We start from the raw sequence: 19,304 nt of genomic DNA on the forward strand, positions 1-19,304 counted from the left end.
ATAATACGTAGAATAAAGAATGGGCGTGACCTTGTTACCTATTGTGGAGTACTGGTACCTCCGTACAGTCGGAGGCCATACAGTAGCGTAGTCTAAGCGCCTTAAATAATTTCGTGGCGTCTATTATGCTGCTTAAAGAAAGTGTTGATATGGAAAATTAACGCCTCGGTATGGTTTCGTTGGATGAAGAAGAAGACAAGCAGCCTGATTGAAGATAAAAGAAAAGACAAGGTGCACAGGGCGCACACTTGTCGGAACCCCAAAAGGCACATCCCACTAGTGAGTTTGTTGTTGTGGCGTAAAATGGTGACCGTGCGCTGCTTCGTTTGGGCTCTAGGCTTGCGACTGTGGTCAGTGAGTGAGTGAGACGAAATTTCGAGTTTTGACGGCTTTTTAAAAATTCTATATCCGGCCGCCAGTAAGTGTTTTCTTGTTTTTAACGCTACATTTGATGTTAGATGGACTAATATTATTCCGTAAAGGTGATTTTCGTCATGTAAGAAGTTTCTAAGCTGGTTTTTAAGGGCGGTATTTTTGGCGGCGCGCGTCAGATTTGATGCAAACCCTACTTAAACAGTACTACCATACTGTTTGATATCAGCAACCAATCATCAAGTGTGACACACCTATCTTCTGCAGTGAATTCATCAATAGGTGGTTCCTTTCTATTACGTATCAAAGGATTTTTATCCAATTGTAGGTTAAGAAGCCATCGGTAAACATGTGGATGTCACATGACATGAAACACCTGTACAGGTGATTGACCTATATGGGATCAAGGAGTCTACAAGTGTCGTACAAGAATCAGTTATTCATGTTACTTCTGTGTCCCTAGCATGTCTAGGCTGACTTACTCCATAAAGCTGTCCTGCGGTTGACTGTTGTGATGATAACCATTCCAGTATTGGAGTTAAATAATATAGCAGCACCTCCATGTGACTGCAGTCCAATATTATCCACCACTTCACTTTTAGGTGCCCCTGTACTTAACGGTACTAACACAGTGTCAGCAATTCCACTTGTACCAGTTAAGCCTGGTAGATTTCCACTGAGTCTCTCCACTTTCAATCTAGTCAGCTCCATTTCTGCTCCATGTAGCTTCTCACTTAAAGAGTTCTATCTCCTTCTCCTTTTCAAATATATCATTGTCATAAGATAGTAGCTGTTGACAGTTAGTCTGCCACAATTCTCTCATTCACTCATTCCCCTGTTTAACCTCCTCTCTTAGAGCTTCCATCTGAGAGGTCATTCTCCTTAGCCAATTCTAATACTTTGGCTCTCTATAGTTCAACAAGCTTCTGAGCTCTGTCGCTGTTGCACTATTTCAACTTGTAAACTTAATGCCTGCTGCATAAGCCTGACAACCTTCTTCAAGTTCTCTTGCTCTGTGTTGAATTCTTCTTTCCCCTGAAAAACTAAAGAGTCAGGTACAACACTACTAGTCTCACCATCACTAGGTGCCGGTGATGTATGTGATGATCCTGTCAGCAAAGATGGAACAGATGCCTCATGATCGCTTAACATAGTCGTTGCCTTCAGCATTTTACTTGAGGTTGAAACATGAAGGAATACTCCGTCAACACTCTGTAAACTCAACAGCTTTCTTTCTTCAGAGTTAATGGCCACAACTTAAGACACTTGCAGGATCATGACCGTAACTTTCCAGTTATCATGACTGTTAAGTCATTCTGAAGTTGCTGAAGTTAGGAGTTCCAATGCTGCAGCAATTGCTTTCTTTTACTGCAACTTAATTCTCTTAGACAATAGGGGAGGTAGTTGTAGTATTAGTAATACTGGTAGAGCAGGAAGCACTGGTAACAGTTTTCCACTCCATCCTTCTTGAAGCTCTTTCCTTGTTCTCTACCTCTTCAAAGCCAGGTAAGCTTTAACTCTAGTCTCTAGTTTGCTTTAGTCTCTACAAGCTAAAAGTACAGTCTGACCTTTCTTTCAGGTTGGTGTCTTCTTGCTGTTAGATGCTGATCTATCTCGCCACTGTAGCTTAATAAAAGACCCCTTCCTTGTAGTCAAACTTAGATAAGGAATAGTTCATAGTCTGAATCAACATATCTATATGACTTAGTACTACAACTTAAACAGAGTACAGCATTATATACCAAAGTTCAGTTGACCTATGACCTTAGTACTACCATAGATAATGTATGTTACATGGATTGGAAACGCCCGTATTATTTACATAGTGACGTCATGGGCTATCCTTGTTTCGCTGGGCGTAAACTTTATGGCCTCGACAGGAGGAAGATTTCGCTGTACCTGTAACCAGCAAATTAGTGTTTGTTGTTTACAGCTGGGTTAGTTACCACCTACACTAATTGGAGGCTGGACTGGGTAGGGACGCTGGAGAGCAGTAAACAATAGCATAAGAAAATTCAGGTTCAAAGGTGAAATATGGGGTTTCAAAACGGTTGTGCAAATTTCCTGAAGAAACAGAAAGTGTAGCATCGTTTCTTTGCTGCTGTTTACACCACTTGTAGCAGGCAGAGTGTAATAGGCTAGCTAGATATTCACTGCTTCGCTGTATATTTCCACTACTTCGATAAAACTTCAGAAAACAGGCACTACTTTGTGCTATTGTTTAGCTCAAGCTGAGCAGTACTGTAGCTTAAAATTTATTTCAATGTATCACACATTTCTTTGGTTGTGTAAATGCGGTGACGAGAAGTTGGCTAATAGTACTGCTGTTGAATTATTAGCTAGTGCGTACCTGCCATTGTCACCTGTCGCAAACAATATTTCTCCCAGTACCCACAGACATGCTGTGTTCTTGTTCAGTACACAACGCAACACAATAAACAATGTAAAAGGAATGTCCACGCCTACGAACCAGCCTTCAAACAAACCAGAGAAAGCCAAACAGCCACTCAACAAGTTTCCCAATGTATTGGCGCACCGTAACTAGGATAGGAAAATAATTTAACTGGCGTTTCCAATCCAGTAGGAACGCATACATTATCTATGGTACTACACTGTTTATTATTTCTAACTCAGGCCACTTCAACTAAATCTTTTGTTTCTCGGGCAAAATTCAGCCAAATAAAAGTCAGTAGGTCGGTAAAATAAAAATAAAAATAGGCTATTTTGCTAGCTGAAGAGTGATATTGCGAGTCAAACGGTGGCTAAGCTACATTATGGTTGCTGTATCACTTGTGAGTAGGCAGCTATATGTTGAGATTTTTACTTTTTGAGAGCTTAAAGATAAATTTGCAACTCCTTCGTGGCGTTATCACTCTTTGCAAGGTGATCACGTGATTAACATAATTATTTTATGCTGAAAAATACAGGGTCGGTCGGGCCCGAGAAACAAAAGATTTAGTTGAAGTGGCCTCATTGTAAACTGTTAGTCTCATGATCAGTAGAAACCAGGTAACAGTTAGGTCTCTACATTATTATCATAGGAAATGTAGTGAAACTATGAATGGTCAAGTGGCTACATATAATAGTGTGTAGAGTAAGAGTCAGCCATCAGCCAATTTCCACGTGATGCTGTTGACGCTCATTGGTGTGTGAAACACCAGGATGGTACACCTCTATCTTATGGCCATGCAATTTCAGAAATGGCCAATCAAATTTATGTTTGATTTGCTTTTCTGTCCGAGCAATTATTTTCCCTTACGTTGTACACTGGTGTTGTTGAATGAAGGCAACTTGAGGGGTGCTATAGTACGTTAGCATTGAGCTGAATCCTCAAAAACATTTAATAACTCATGGATGCAATTACACACGATCTTGAAATTTGGCTCATTTGTAGTGCTGCTTGACCCGCTAAAAATATTTCCAAATCTTGTTGTTCAAATGTTTGACATAATATTTACGGCCAATCAAATTTTTAACAATACATTTCCTATGGAGAAGCCATATAAGTACAGTGTCCATTAGAGCCCTTTCCTGAACTTTTAATGGAGCCAAACCGTACGTGTCTGTTGTTGACACCTTTGCTGTTACCAATAATCATCTGGTTGGCAGAAATGTTAACTCTGTTGAGAAAAAAAACCCACTTTTAATTTTTAGCTGTTTTTCAGGGTTCAGCTCAACGTGAACATACTATACACCTTTGCAAATTTAAATCTGTATGTGATGTGAAACTTGATTTGTGATTTGAAACTTGATTTTAAATGTCATGCGTGATTGCCATAGTGTGATTTCTAAGGTTACTACTGGGTTCTGAAGGACATTAGTTCTTGATTAAGAACTAGTATTGTATCACTGTGAGCTTGTATCGTTTATAAATATGTTTTCAAGACTAGTTTTCAAGCAGTTTTAATTACTTGTGTGGGCGAATCGCTGGAGATTTGTGATTTGGAACTGAAGGGCATACGTGATTTGTAGAGGGGTCATACCCCCCGAGACAACTACAGTACTACAATTAGCCAAATTACTTGTGTAAATTCCACTCTTGAGTTAACATGTACGCTCTATAATACACAACACATTATTGTATTCACAGACCTTTTAACAGGAAGATGTTTGGTAGCACTAGCATTATTCTTCTTCTTCTTCACTTCACTTGGTGATGTATCCTCCTTGTTTGTGAAGCCACTAAACACCTTTACCTCCGGCACATCATGAAATACTTGAGGAAGATCCTTCACATCAACTGGTGTGGTAGTCTTGTCATTATTGGATGATAGTTTACGTCTTTTAGCTGAACGTTGCTTCTCAACTGTTTCCATTGCACACTGAAATCTCTTGTCCTGTATGATAAAGTTACTGATACATTATGATATATAGATGTACTTTACAAGGCCACAAGAGAATCCAAAGGTAAATACCACAGAGAAAAAATAATAAATATTTAATAGACAACTTATACAGTTTACACTTCACACAATACAGGTATCATGTACTCACCAGTCGTTCGTTTATTTCTTCCATTGACACCCTCTCATTTGGACCAATCAAATCAGGAACATTATCAGCACTGTTAACACTGCGACCTACAATTAGTATATGTGGTATGTTGTAGTATAGATTATACAGAACAGCAGACCCTCAGTTATCCGATCCTCGTTTATCTGAAATTGGAAATGGCTGTTCTATTTGAATATTTTGAGTACAAGTATACAGTATGTTCTATTACAACAAAACTCTGTATACAAATGAATAAAATTGGAAATTTAAAAATGGGAATAGGGATCGTTGAAAAAAGCCACAAAACAAGAAGGGATCGCTGGGGTGGTAATGTAAACCACAAATCCCTATTTTGACTCTGTCATAAATCTTTACTCACATGCTCTGTCATTTTGAGGTGAGTCAAAATAGGGATTTGTGGTTTACATTACCACCCCAGCAATCCCTTCTTGTTTTGTGGCTTTTTTCAGCGATCCCTATTCCTATTTTAAAATTTCCAATTTTTTATTAATTCAGTAATAGATTATGAAGAAGACTGTTGTGAAGTGTGTAATTTTGCATTCTGCATAGTAACACTGTCAACATTTCAGTACACACATGAAACTGATCAAATTGCAATGTGCATACAGACTGAGAGTCTCCTAATATGAGCTACAATTTACATTACTGGTACCTTTAATAGTTGTCAAATTCAGTGCAAGGATTGTCTGCATTATACATTAGGGCGAACTCCCTTCAGACTGGAAGAGGGAATATGTAACACCAGTATACAAGAAAAGCCCCTGTACTAATCCATCGAACTGATAGACCCATATCATTGACTAGTATTTGCTGCAAGTTGTTGGAACATATCTTCTCCTCAGCAATATCTTCTCACACTATTGACTATAATATCATGTGTACAAATTAACATGGATTTTTTTGATTGATAAAGAAGACTGTGGTGAATAGTGTAATTTTGCATTCTGCATAGTAACGCTGTTAATGTTTCAGTACAAACATGAAACTAATCAAATTGCAATATGCATGTAGACTGAGAGTCTCCTAATATGAGCTACAATTTACATTACTGGTGCCTTTAATAGCTGTTGAATTCAGTGCAAGGATTGTTGTTATACACTTGACTGCATTATTAGAATATTTACACGACTGCTCTATTAGAGTATTTAATCTGGATAACCCGCCCACGTACAATAATCATGGAGCGAAAAAAACCACCTTGCAACAAAGTCATCAGCCCAGATTAAACTTCCTGGCCTATACTGAGTTTAATAAAGACAGATTCTATTAGCCACAAGTAGCGCACACCAAAAAACTTAACTATGAGTGTGATCTTGTATGGCTTCTCAAGCATAATGGAGTTTTGGAAGAAGAAATGGCCTGGTTTGGGCTGTTTCCATCCGAAAACGAAATCAAAAATAGGTCATGGACACGCACAATGATCCATTCAGCAAGCCTTGCTACTTTTTATCCCAGGATACTCCTTGTAAACTTTGCTACGCCTGTGAAAGAATAATAATATTATGAATAATAATAATATGGTGGAAACTTGGATCATTACCTTCCTGATTCAGTCAATGCACTTAAAGATGTAGTTTTTTTCATGGATCAAGACTTATTGGTTTCAAAAGCCAGTGTTAGAGCTGTTTTGAATGATATGGCTGGGACATTAATTTCTGCATCTCAGAGGATCTTTTTTGGGAGGAACTGTAAAGAATGGACTATCGACCCAGACTGATTGAACTAGATTTTGTAGTTACTTTATAGGGCTTTTTCTTATTGTATGTATGTATGTATGTATGCATGTAGTTACACTTTTTCTTTCCTTGCCATGCCCACAACTGACTACTGTGTAGATCAGGTCTGTGGTTGCATGTTAGTCCTAGGATTCACATACTTGTCTATTTTTTTTTTTGTTAACGTTGTACACATTCACCATATCATGATGGTCTTCTCTCTGAACAAACTGGCAAATTTCAGTGTTGTCTGAAATACACATACTGTTTCCTTTTCACTTGATACTTACTAGTGGACCTATACTCATCGCAAAGAACCACCAGAGGGTTGTTTTGAGTTGAAGGATGCTTTTCAAGGTGGTTTTTAGGTGTGCGTTCTATTAGGATTTTTGCAAAAAACATGGGCGATCCCTATTATGAACCCACTATCGTGGTTCATGATGAATGGGCTTCAGTTATCCAAACAATTCACTTGTCTGAATACTTTTACCATTGCTTGAGATACGTTGGAGTTCAGATAACCGAGGGCCTATTGTAGTTGCATGGTGATTTCTACCTCTAGGGTGTCACTACAGAATAAAACTCTTGTGACATTTCTGACACATGCCACTAATGCTGTCATGATATATCAATACATTGATAGTATCAGTACATTGATAGTATCAATACAATGAGGTAGTGATATGATATAGTCAGTCAGCTATATCGATGGTTGCGTGATAGTAGTGCCACTTAGTGTAATAATGTGGGGGTGGCATGTAGTATTGTTATGTCATAGAAATTAGATCGCCAAGGTTTATGTCATGATATGAGCAATATAGAACTAACTGTAACATTTGCAAGAACAAACATATACATACACCTCATTGTAAGTTAGAAATTAAAGTTGGATGTATGTATACCACAAGTGTTTACTTTTGTTTACCAAATTGTTACCAGATTGTTTACCACAAGCGTTTACTCTTGCTACAAGTTCAATATCATTCTTTACATCCAAATAAACACAACTCCTTCCCTTAGGTAAGTAAAGAAGTTGGATTTCCCTTGAAATCAGCACTTTTAGCACACTTCTCCTCATGACTAATGACTCAATACTTTATCACTTGCCTGAAACTTAAAATTTATGAGTGTCTTCAGTTGTGACACTGCCACATGATTACATGACATCACGTTGCTATGCCAATAGTAATGATGTCAGATGTGAGTTACGTAAGTGTTGAACTATTGTAAACAATGCAAAATGAAAGAAAGTGACATTCCGTGCATCTAGAAAGGAAAAGTTGTGGATTTGCAATTTTAATAGCACCTACATAGCAGAATCACAGATACTAACAAAACACATGTATGGATAAACAAGAGGCATAATATTATATCAGTCACTTAGTTCAACCATAGATAATAGAGTATAAGGGATAGGAAACGCAATAACGTGACGTCACAAAATACGTACATTTCTATTGGAATTCCGTGTATTACGTCACGAACATACTCGTTACGTTTGGTGCGCTTGTATCAAAGAAACAAATTGTTGTAACGACAGAATTTTGCAACCAACAACTGTGAAACTTCGCTACAATGAACTCAAGTAAATAATCGAGGGAACTAGGATGGTACCAACCCTCAAGGAAGTTATGCGCAAAATTAAAGGAGCTTGAAAGTGAAAAAAACGGCCCAAAAATTACTTTAAACCACTTTACTTTCTTCGTAAATATATTCTATCCTTTTAACTGTGATAAACCTATTTCTTACCATTTAACAAAGAGAACCATAGGAAATATCAGAGCAAAACAGGAACTGTTGCTTGAAGAAAGGACTAAGTATCTTCCATTTTTACCAAAAGTTTAAACCACCTTGCAGTACAACGCAGCGGTAAAAGACTGTGTTGGTGACACGCCTAGCTTACCACAAGATTCGAAAGTGGAACTGGCTATAAAAGAAGCGGTATGGACGAGGAATGAAGATACTATGAGCGAAAGTATGACAGCGTGTAACAATTATGGTTAACGCGATCCGCTTTGTTACAAAATCTACGGTCTGAATTCTCTCGCCAAAATCTCTCACAAAGGCCTAAATACTTGCCGTAGTCTGTTGGATTACTATTTACGCTGCTTAGAACACTAATTCCCATGCTTGAGCACATAACTGTCTTGTCCTTTCAAGTCACGCGTAACGGAAATCAAACCGGAAATCGTTTGCTTTTCCTATCCCTTTTACTCTATTATCTATGGTTCAACCTGTATGAAGGGCAGATACCACTGCTATAATATGTATAAGTTGAGCTGAATCCTGAAAAACAGCTAAAAATTAAAAGTGGATTTTTTCTCAACAGAGTTAACATTTCAATCAACCAGATCATTAGTTGTAACAGCTAAGGTGTCAACAACAGACAAGTATGGTTTGGCTCCATTACAAGTCCGGAAAGAGCTGTAATGGACACTGTACTTTGTATGGCTTCCCCATAGGAAATGTATGGTGAAAATGTTGATTGGCCATAAATATTATGTCAGACATTTGAACAAAAAGATTTTGAAATACTTTTAGCGGGTCAAGCAGTACTACAAGCAGTACTACAAATGAGCCAAATTTCAAGATTGTGTGTAATTGTATCCATGAGTTATTAAATTTTTTGAGGATTCAGCTCAACATGTACATACTATCTCAACATAAATACCATAAATCCTGAAACACTTATTAGGTGAGTGAATAGTGATATTTGAAGCTTCGCATGGACTAAACCTTCAGTTGTCATTGTGATCAGATGTCTTCAGACATATCCAATTATATTAACTTCATAGACCATAGTAACATACTAACATTTTCACTATGCATTAAGCTATGTTGTCATTGATCACTGTTGACCAAATTTCAAGTTAACAGTTTCAATGAATGAATCATCAAAGTTGATAAATTTGATGTCTGTAAGATCTCTATTTGCAAATCCAGTCACAATTTACCCATCACAAAATGATGAACTAATTCACTGATCTGAACACTTTAGTAATTATACTGGCACACAGGTATTCACATAATGGAGGTACCAACTGAGCATTAAAACTACCCCAATAGAGCAATTGTTTTGCAAAACGAAATAACTATGCCAGAAGCTCCACTCATAGACATTAAGCAACCAATGTAAAGAACTATGTTTGCCTGTGAATGCAAGGTTTTGTGAACTATTACAACTTTCTAAGCATAGGCATAGCAACCCAGGAGCCCCCCTTGCAATTTTCTGATTGTAAATTCAAAAATACCGAGATACTCTAATAGAGCAGTCAGTTACTCTAATAAAGCAGCCACAGTATTCAGAGAAGCAGTGTAGCAACCTATGAAGTTGTGAAAAAGCATTTTATGTACTTTATCAGTAATACAATTTTTAGTGTAGGGCAACCATTCTTAGCAAGTGTTGACCTTTTTTTTTGGTCTCCAACACCAAAGTAGAGTCCCCTATCTAAAAATATCTTGCTATGCCTATACTAACTGTAACATTTGTCAAGTCTACATTATGTAAAAGAATTTACGTGAACTTTTTTATAAAAGTCAGGTAAATTCTTGCTCATTTTACCACTTATACACATACGTAGCTTGCAGTTCATGTAGTACTGGCAAACATACATTTATCTTAAAAGCTTTCAGATAACTTCTCCTGCTTAAGCATTCACTGTAGCTACCTAGCTGAAATACATCTCCATCTTCACTACACTATAGCTAGTGAACTAAAATATGTGACCATCTCAACAAAAACCCGCACAGCTTCCGAATATTGCATTTTCTCCACAATATCTCTACTGTCCAAGAAATGGATCAACAAAATTTCAGCTTATTGTGGTGAGTAGTTTTGATCCCATCCAAAAACAGCTTATAGCTGTAAAAAAAGTGCGCGTCCAAGTAAAGCAGAGTTAACTGCAACAAAAAAATAATGATATCATAATGTGGCCATGTGCGAGGTGTGCAAGTTGTAAAATTAATATTAGCTAATCAGATAATACAATGTTATTGTTAAAGTGTTAATGAGAACTATGTGATGCTGCTAGTTTTTAAGTGTGTGAGCATCTTCATAAATGCCACACAAATTTAATTCTCAATAAAGCAATGTGTATAGATTATCTGATAGCAATAAATAGTTTGAGTTTGGCCGCCTTTCCTTTGTTGTAGCATTGCCGTATACAGGAAAGGCGGCCAAACTCAAACTATTTATTGCTATCAGAGAATCTATACACATAGCTTTATTGAGAATTAAATTTGTGTGGCATTTATGAAGACGCTCACACACTTATAAACTAGCAGCATCACATAGTTCTCATTAACACTTTAACAATAACATTGTATTATCTGATTAGCTAATATTAATTTTACAACTTGCACACCTCGCACATGGCCGCATTATGATATCATTACTTTTTGTCGCAGTTAACTCTGCTTTACTTAGATGCGCACTTTTTTTTACAGCTATAAGCTGTTTTTGGATGGGATTTCAATACTTTTTGTTAGAATAAGCAATGCACTGTTGATAATAGTAAGTGAGTTTCCATGGTTTTGACAGAAACCCCAGATTACAGTGACAGAATATTAATTAATATAACTAATTTTAGTGGCCAGGGCGCCCACATGGGGGGCAACTGGGGTATTTTTCCCCCTGCCCAAGCCCGAAAGGGGCCCCTTGAATACCTGTTTAAAGAAAGATCGATATACTCTAATAGAGCAGTCAGGATCTAGACCCTTCCTTGCCCCTGGGCCCCTCTTTAACTCTTTTCCCTGGGCCCCCTAATCTCTCTGGGCAGCCCTGTTAGTGGCATGCAACTGCAGTCAACTAACACCCATTTTAACTAGTAACCCTTAATAACACTTTGCCTTTCATCTTGTACTGCATTAAAACGATCAAGATACTCTATTAGAGCAGTCACAAAACAGCTGTAACACAGCAAACAATATTTAGTATAGTTACAACTTCTGCTTAGCACCGGATTGTATAGTTTAAATTACTAGCTACTTACAGACTTTACAATATAAAAATATGGCACTTGTAAAAATGTGACTGTTCTATTAGAGTATCTCGATCTACTTCAAGCATTGACTAATTCAAGTGAAGAAGCTACACCCCTGCCAATAGATCTCGTGAAATGAAATGAGAATAGTAAAGAAAAGGCAAGTATGTACAGAGACAATAGAGGGGCACGTAATTATGTCCTGCTGTAAATAAACGCCTTTAAAATTTATATTACTACTAAATAAGCGCACCAGAATAGGCTTGTGAGGTTGTTGTCTCCAAGGTTGTCTCATTACTTGTCTTTCCGTGTTGAAGGGATTTAGTCACAATTGGTGAGTTTAACTATACATGTATTTGTGTTGTAAAATTTAATTGTAAAAAGGCAATTAGCACATATCATGATAAACATGTATTTGTCACAGTAGAGTCTCTCACGATTATTAGACATTGGACCAGGGTAAAAAATTTACCGCTACATGTAGAGGTTGTAGCGTTTGTATATCTTAGTATCTTAATAAATAATCCTCCATGATCACTAATCACTAATAGTACAGTGAAAACTGGTCATTATTCAGGCCGTAGGGACAAAATTTTCTGACCTAGCTTTTTAAAAAGGTGGCTGCATTTTGTGGCCTTAAAAAAGGTAAGAAGCATGCTGTTCTAACTGGCTATAGAGATGGATTTAGTGTGTGACAGTGTATGAGACAGTGAGTGCTGGCAGCAAGGGGGCAGCCAATCTGTTAGAGCACCAAATGCACTGCTTCAGACTTAGGCAGTTGGCTGTCAGCCCAAAGTGTAAAAGGTTTCACTATTGGTCCTTATAAGCTCCTGATGAAGAAAGTGATGAAGTCATTATCCATAGGATATATTTTTCAGAGTATCCATTTCAGTTCTACAATATAGTAGCCAAGCGTAAGATGAACATAACACAGCATTCCAGTGGTTTAGTGGTGACCAATACACTGCCTGAGTTAAACTGTGGTGAGATTTGAGACTACTGGAAGCCCTGGAATGCCTTCAACACATGAAATACCAAATATCTAAAGCCTGGCTTTCATCCACAGTGGACCTGTCTTGGTGGCCACTTGTACAGAAGGGAAACAGCTGCCACACAGTCTTTCGAGCGAACAGCTAGTTTCCACACCCCTTCACTATCAATTTGTAAAATCTTGAGCAAAATTGTGTGTGCGAGCAAGTGTGATGTTGTGCATTGGCAGTGCCGTGTATATGGTTGCTGCCTAGCAATGACACATCATGAGTATTGAAGTCACAATGCGTTACTGTATCATCCATCTAAATACAATCCCTGAATGTGTCATTTTGTGTAGAGAGCAATCTTCCACAAGAAGTGACCTGCAGGTTTCAGTGTATATTGTTAACCATTAATATTGTTAAACATTGTGAACTGTATGTACAGTGAAACCTCACATAGCGGCCACCTCTTTAATAAGACCACCTCATTATATTGTCCACCTCTAGTAGATCCCAAATATAGCTAAGCAGTACTTTATGACCTCATTAATAAGGCCACCTTGTTATTCAGGCCAAATTTTTTGGTTCCACAGCTGGCCATATTAATGAGGTTTCATTGTACTTATGTGAATTTTTATTTTTTGTAACTTTTCTTCAGGTTTACTGATGGGCACTATGAAGCACTGTTGACTAGTCCGTACATAATGTGGTGACTTGAAACGCTAAAACAGTACGTAGCATGTCTTGTATGTACATGTAATGTGTTGTAATGTGTTCACACATCCACACATCTTAGAAATAAATATAATTGTATTCTCTATACTCAGTTCCATTGTGCCACTGGGTCACAAGTGGGTTGAGTATGGATCATCCAGGACATTTGGGTCACATTTTGTCCTGGCCAAGTGGATCTCATTCACTGACAGAATGTACAGATCAGATCACATGTATAAATTACGGTGGAACTTGTTTATTGCCACCTTCACTCAATAAGCAGTTAACAGTGTATGAATTCTCAATTGGAATTGACTTTTCAAGAGAGGTTGTCTTTCTATACTGGTGGCCATTAAGACAGGTTGTACTGATAGAGTGTACATACTAGAGATGCAACAATATCCTCCACTTAGTGTCGTTTGATAGTGATGCAATGGAGACCATGTATTGTTACATTTAAATACTATACTATTTTATTACAACTCTAGCACGTATTTATAACAGGAATGTTTGTTAACTGTTTAGACACACTGGAGCCACACCCACTCATCTGGATCCTACAAATGGAGTCATACCAACTTGTCATCGTACTTACTTGTTACTCCCATTGTGTTTGGATGAATATACATGCCGTCATGTGAGACTTGCTACCATGGCGGGCCATGCACTGGAAAACATTTTCATAGCAGTTATATTACAGTCATTATTGTACAATTCTTACATTATTGTTGTGGAAAGTGTTTGGTATTCATGTGTCCTCTGTATGTAATTACATGTGTAATTTTTATGTGGGGGTGCTATAAAATGCAATAATGCATGGTGACAATTGGCTAGCTACATGTGCTAATTACTCGCAGCTCGTGTCAACAACTGGTAACCTCAGTTGTATTCTGTGTCATTCTTTAAGCCGCGCCCTTAGAGGACAAATTACGTCACTGTGGGGGCAACTAAATTCAAATTTAAAAACGAACGATGGTATGCAGCACCATAGATTATATCTGTGGACTATAATCTATGGCAGCACACTTCTTTGTGGCTATATGCACTGATTAACTACATACAGCGCCAGTTCATCAATACCCAGTGACCGCAGTTGTGCACTGCGTCATTCTTTAAATTCCGAGTTAAATTCTTAGAGAGAGCAAATTACGTGGGGGCGACTAAATTCAAATTTCAAACTAGCCATTCTCGAAAACGTATGTTTCAATCTGAACAAAACTTTTAGAACAGTCATTGCCCTACATGCCAAGCGAGTATTGTGGAAAACAACAATCTGGGTTTTGTATTAGGCCTCTAGGTCAACTGAGGACGACTGAAACTTCGTTTGGTGCTGAAATTACGACTGTAGGGTAATCATGTATGGTCAAATCGATGATGTGAATCTTGAGGTGATTGAGTGAATACTGAAGTGATAGCAGGGTAATCAATGTTTGGAATGCACAAAGGAATGCAAGGCATACACCTGCGGTTGCGTCTAACCGCATGCAATAAAAAAATAAATAAAAAATGAAACTTCCCCTTTGATGTCGGCAATCTCGATCACGAAATAATCGGCATGGATTTGCTTCACTACATGTGTGGTAGTTACTAGTGACACGATGAGTTCAACTCTAGAGTTTCAGAAGGATAGCGTAAGTGGCGGGTGAGTTACAGGAAAGCCGAATTTGACAGCGTCCGTTCCTGTAAAATCCTCACGTAGTGGTCGCGTCATTTATTGTCTGTGGCACGCGTTTCTGCTTTACTGGCCGCGCGACTCACTACCGTGAGTCTTGATAGTATACGATAGACAGTAGGAAGAGCAAGAAGATCAATTTGTACAGCAACTATGATGAAAATAAACTACAGGTACTTAATATATTCCCAGCCATAACTTCATTTGGATTTGGCTCATTGGATTGGTATAGTTTTAGCCCTGTAGATACTTACACATGGCGGTTTTATTGAAGAAATGATTTTATTTACATCTACCGCATCGTAAATAGTGCTTTGTGACATTAATATTGTTTATCGTTTTAAATTAACATAACCAGTTATCATACCATGACAGTCGTATATCAAAATACTGTTATTGCCAGACTTTGGTGTTTACTCAATTTGTTGATGGTTTAGCAAGCCACAAGCACAGTACAAGCACCTGCCTAATTGTACTGAACTACATTCTTTGGTTATTGGAATGCGTACAACTTCATAGTAGGCCAAAGAAAATGATTCAATAGTAATGAGCTATACTGATATACAGTACTAATTTCCTGTTACTAATACTGTGTATTCAAATTTCAATACAGCCAGGCACTAATCGTAAATAAACGCATGCAACACACACACATTGCTGGGGCTACAAAAAGATTTTCAGACAATTTCACAGCAATAAGCGATCTCACAGTAATAAGCGATCTCACAGTAATAAAGATTTTTGTTACGTAACCATGTGACGTATGAAGATGATTGTGGGATTCAAACCAGACCAAACCCTTTTTTCTCCCTACCCAATGACAAAGAGAAAAACCACGTCAGACTAATTAACTACAAAACATAAAACTGTTGTATATTTATTAACATTCTTACTTCTATTCTTCCTAGTATCTTCACAACCTGGTGTCCATTCCTTATCATCATCACTATCTTCTCTGGTGACCTTCTGTCTCTTTGGCTTCTTATTCTTCTTTTTACTCTTCACAGTAAAGCCTGTAACAAGTTAATGATACCAATAAGTGTTGGGAATGATAACATTCACAGAATAGAATAAACTGCCAGCAACTAACACAACAAAATTTCTCATGGTAAAAATAACACACTCCGACGTAATAATAATTAATTATAAGTAGCAAGCCTTACGAATACTTTATTAGTCCAAACACACTAACGATAAAATGTAATTGCTTAAATTAAACCTCTGCTAAAAACTCAAAATCTTGTGAGGCATAAATTTCGCCTTTCAGCTCGTTTACCTACTAGCTACTTTACACTCACCAAGACTACGCAAAAACTCGTTGTTCCGTTTAATGTTTTGCAATCTCTTTCGCTCATATTCACACAATTCTTCGTCGTCTTCGTCACTGTCCATTTCAGAAAAATTGGTTGCTAAGCGGCCGCAAGGCAATTGGCGCTTGCGCAAATTAATAGTGGCGCCCATATAAGCGTCACGTGATTGACTAGGCTGTCAAGTAACCAAGGAAACTGTAGTGGTAATTTCCCACAAAAATGTGCGGTAAGCGTGTAAAAATAATAGTACCCATGTGCCAAAATGTATGGTGCCGTTATAAAAGAAGCCTTACAGTAGGTTGCAAGGTGAGCAATTACATCAGTATCAACCATTTGTTATACTTGCCATATTCAGCACACTCGGTGTCCGAGAATGGGAGGTGATCAATCGCCTAAGATCATCAATTTTTGTTCGGCTCGAGGAAAAGTTGTACAACAGGTCTGTCTAGTAAAGTAAGTTTGTACGTTTCTGTAACATTAGTAATACATTATGTACCTATCAATGTAAAGCCCCACTACCACAGGTACAAGCTGAGGTGGGGGAAGGTGGGGATTTGCAACCCTGAAAATTACAATTCTCCACCTACGTATACTGGGGAAGTACTGGTGACACAAACCCCCGTATACCCTGACAAATCTCCTAGTAGAGAAACCCAGGGTTAGTCAGGCTTTGCACAATTGCCCATCGCGTATCGTGATCTGTCACAGTGTAGCTATTCCAGTTGCAAGTTACTTCAAGCTGGTTTTAGTGATGACAGATAGCAAGTCGAAATGCTGCATTGGTGTTCTTGGTCAATGGCAAATCCCCACCACCTTGGTCCATTCCCCCACCAACCCTGACCTTTCCTCCACCTTCAGTCCATACCTGTAGTAGTCAAGCATTAAATCACAATGGTAGGCACACTACCATTGAAAATGCCACACACCCATAATCACGTAAAATGCATAAATGGTTTGTTTGTAATGGCTGAGCCCAAATTGTGTTTCCCAGTTCTCAGTTTAGTGGGTTTTGAGCTTACTGCTGTGTCACTGATTTAAATGCAGAATTCATTAATATCAGTAATTATATATACTAGATTCACTATCCAATGTTTTCTTTAAATATGCCTGTAGCCCCTGCACGCACTTCCTGGTATCAATGATACATGGCTTTTAGATTCCCATTGGTCATTAGAATTGAACAGAACAGTTTATAAGTCACACTCCAGGTTCTACATATTTTTAGTGACAACTTTGCTCAGTACTGTAATACCCTCGTTCTTGTAACTCTGGACAGTTGTTGTCTAGCGAAACTATTTATCTTTAGGCACGGGGCTATTATGGTCCAATAATTGAGCATTATGCTTTTGAGCAGTGCTCAAAAATTCACCTATTATGCTTTTTAGAAATGCCCATTATTCCTAAAATTATGCCATCATAGTTGACAAATAATGCCAGTTTATTACTGTATCAGGCCATTTACATCGATGTTAAAGCTTTAAATAGTCTTGAATTTTTTAGCCGGTTGCTGTATTAGAGTATTTTATCTAAATACTGAGTGACTGTTCTATTAAAGTATCTCTATCTTTTTTAACGGAATTGTGCAATCTGCTGATTTTCCTACTGTTAAAACTTTATAATCACCTCAAAATGCTAGTGATTCCCACACATACCTATTATGGCCGAAATTATTCCAGCATATTTGCCGCATCCCTATTTATCTTTCAAGCTTTAATTTAATTCCCAAGCAATTGAACAAAGCTGGTAGTATATGTACTTTAGCCTACACACCAAATAAAAACAGGTTTAAAAAGCACACAATAAGCTTTCATTTTAGGCATTTAATAAGAAGGTATATATTAGTTTCACCAGGCATATCATGTTGCCAGTAGTGTTCCACTGATTATCAGATCGGTATCAAATCGGAGCTGATATTGACATTTTAGTATTAATCCATATCGGTATTCCGATACTGAGTAATAGTCACTCGCACCAATTTTCATCATCATACAGAGCTCAAAATAATAGCCTGCCAAAGCCACAATGATCGACCAAAATTAAAAATGGTCTGACATTATGACCTATCAAAATAAGCAAATAAAAGATGTGAATGTAAAATACATACTATTAAGTACCAATGACCAACCATGTTACATGTGGTCTGTCATTTTGACAGATCATGTAAGAAACCTTATATTGAGCACTGATCATAATTATCGTCATAAATGCTATGCTAGTAAAACTTGGGGTATAACAGGCTGGAAATGGTGTTGAACATTATTCAGCATAAAAGTGCAGGAATTGCTTTGTTACACATTCATCAATTGCTACTTACTATGTTTGCATGAGAAAGATTGAAATACTCTAATAGAACAGTCACTGCACAGTAAAAGTAAAATATTCTAATAGAGCAGTCACACACAGCTAACTTGAGTGGTGTGTAAATTGTATGACAATTATCAGTATCTGTATTGGTGAAAATTTACTGCTAGGCATCAGTTTTGGATTGGTAAGTGTTTTTCTGTATCAGTGGAATCCTAGTTCCCAGAACACAACTTCACAGATTTTACCAGAAGAATAGTATGCTGTGTATGCATATAGAAAATCCTGAGATCCAACAAAAACAATTATTGTTGTTAGTCAGAGTTGAATATCACAAAATACATTTACATTATATCCCAACCCATGCCAGCCCACCTTGCAATGACACAATTCACACTGCAATTTATTTCAAACCATGTCATGATATATTGAGTTAGAGGACAGTGTGAATGGACTGTCTGTTATTGATAGATGGACCCATGCTAACATGGTGTGGAGCTTAGTTGCCATGCAGGATGTAGAATGTACGGTGGTTAGATGGCTACATTATACCGTATATCAATTAAATTTGGCGGTGAACTAAATTTGGCGAATTGGCGATTCGTCACTAAACCGCCAAATTTAAATTTCGTCAATATTATTTTCAAACCTTGGGTCAAGCAGTTGTTGAAGTATAATAGGTTTTCAACAAACCTTCATTGATACTGCTGAAACTGGTAAATTAGTGTGGTTCCACGCATGCAAATGGT

The 19,304-nt window shown here is 37.7% G+C and overlaps 2 protein-coding genes across 2 annotated transcripts in view; one reads left to right on the plus strand and one right to left on the minus strand.

The window, feature by feature from the left end:
* LOC136253815 (histone-lysine N-methyltransferase PRDM9-like) overlaps positions 1-16,374 on the minus strand; it is a 31,652-nt gene extending 15,278 nt beyond the window's left edge. The window contains exons 1-4 of the mRNA XM_066046476.1: positions 16,243-16,374; positions 15,838-15,957; positions 4,867-4,952; positions 4,465-4,709 (exon numbers count right to left, since the gene is read on the minus strand). Of these exons, the coding sequence (XP_065902548.1) occupies positions 4,465-4,709; positions 4,867-4,952; positions 15,838-15,957; positions 16,243-16,336 (545 nt within the window). The 5' untranslated portion in view covers positions 16,337-16,374. The remainder of the gene's footprint in view (positions 1-4,464; positions 4,710-4,866; positions 4,953-15,837; positions 15,958-16,242) is intronic.
* Positions 1-19,304, plus strand: part of LOC136253921 (jerky protein homolog-like) — a 151,598-nt gene that overhangs the window by 70,163 nt on the left and 62,131 nt on the right. The gene's annotated exons all lie outside the window — the stretch shown is intronic.

The sequence above is a fragment of the Dysidea avara genome, chromosome 1 (genome assembly GCF_963678975.1).
Source record: "Dysidea avara chromosome 1, odDysAvar1.4, whole genome shotgun sequence".
NCBI lineage: Eukaryota > Metazoa > Porifera > Demospongiae > Dictyoceratida > Dysideidae > Dysidea > Dysidea avara.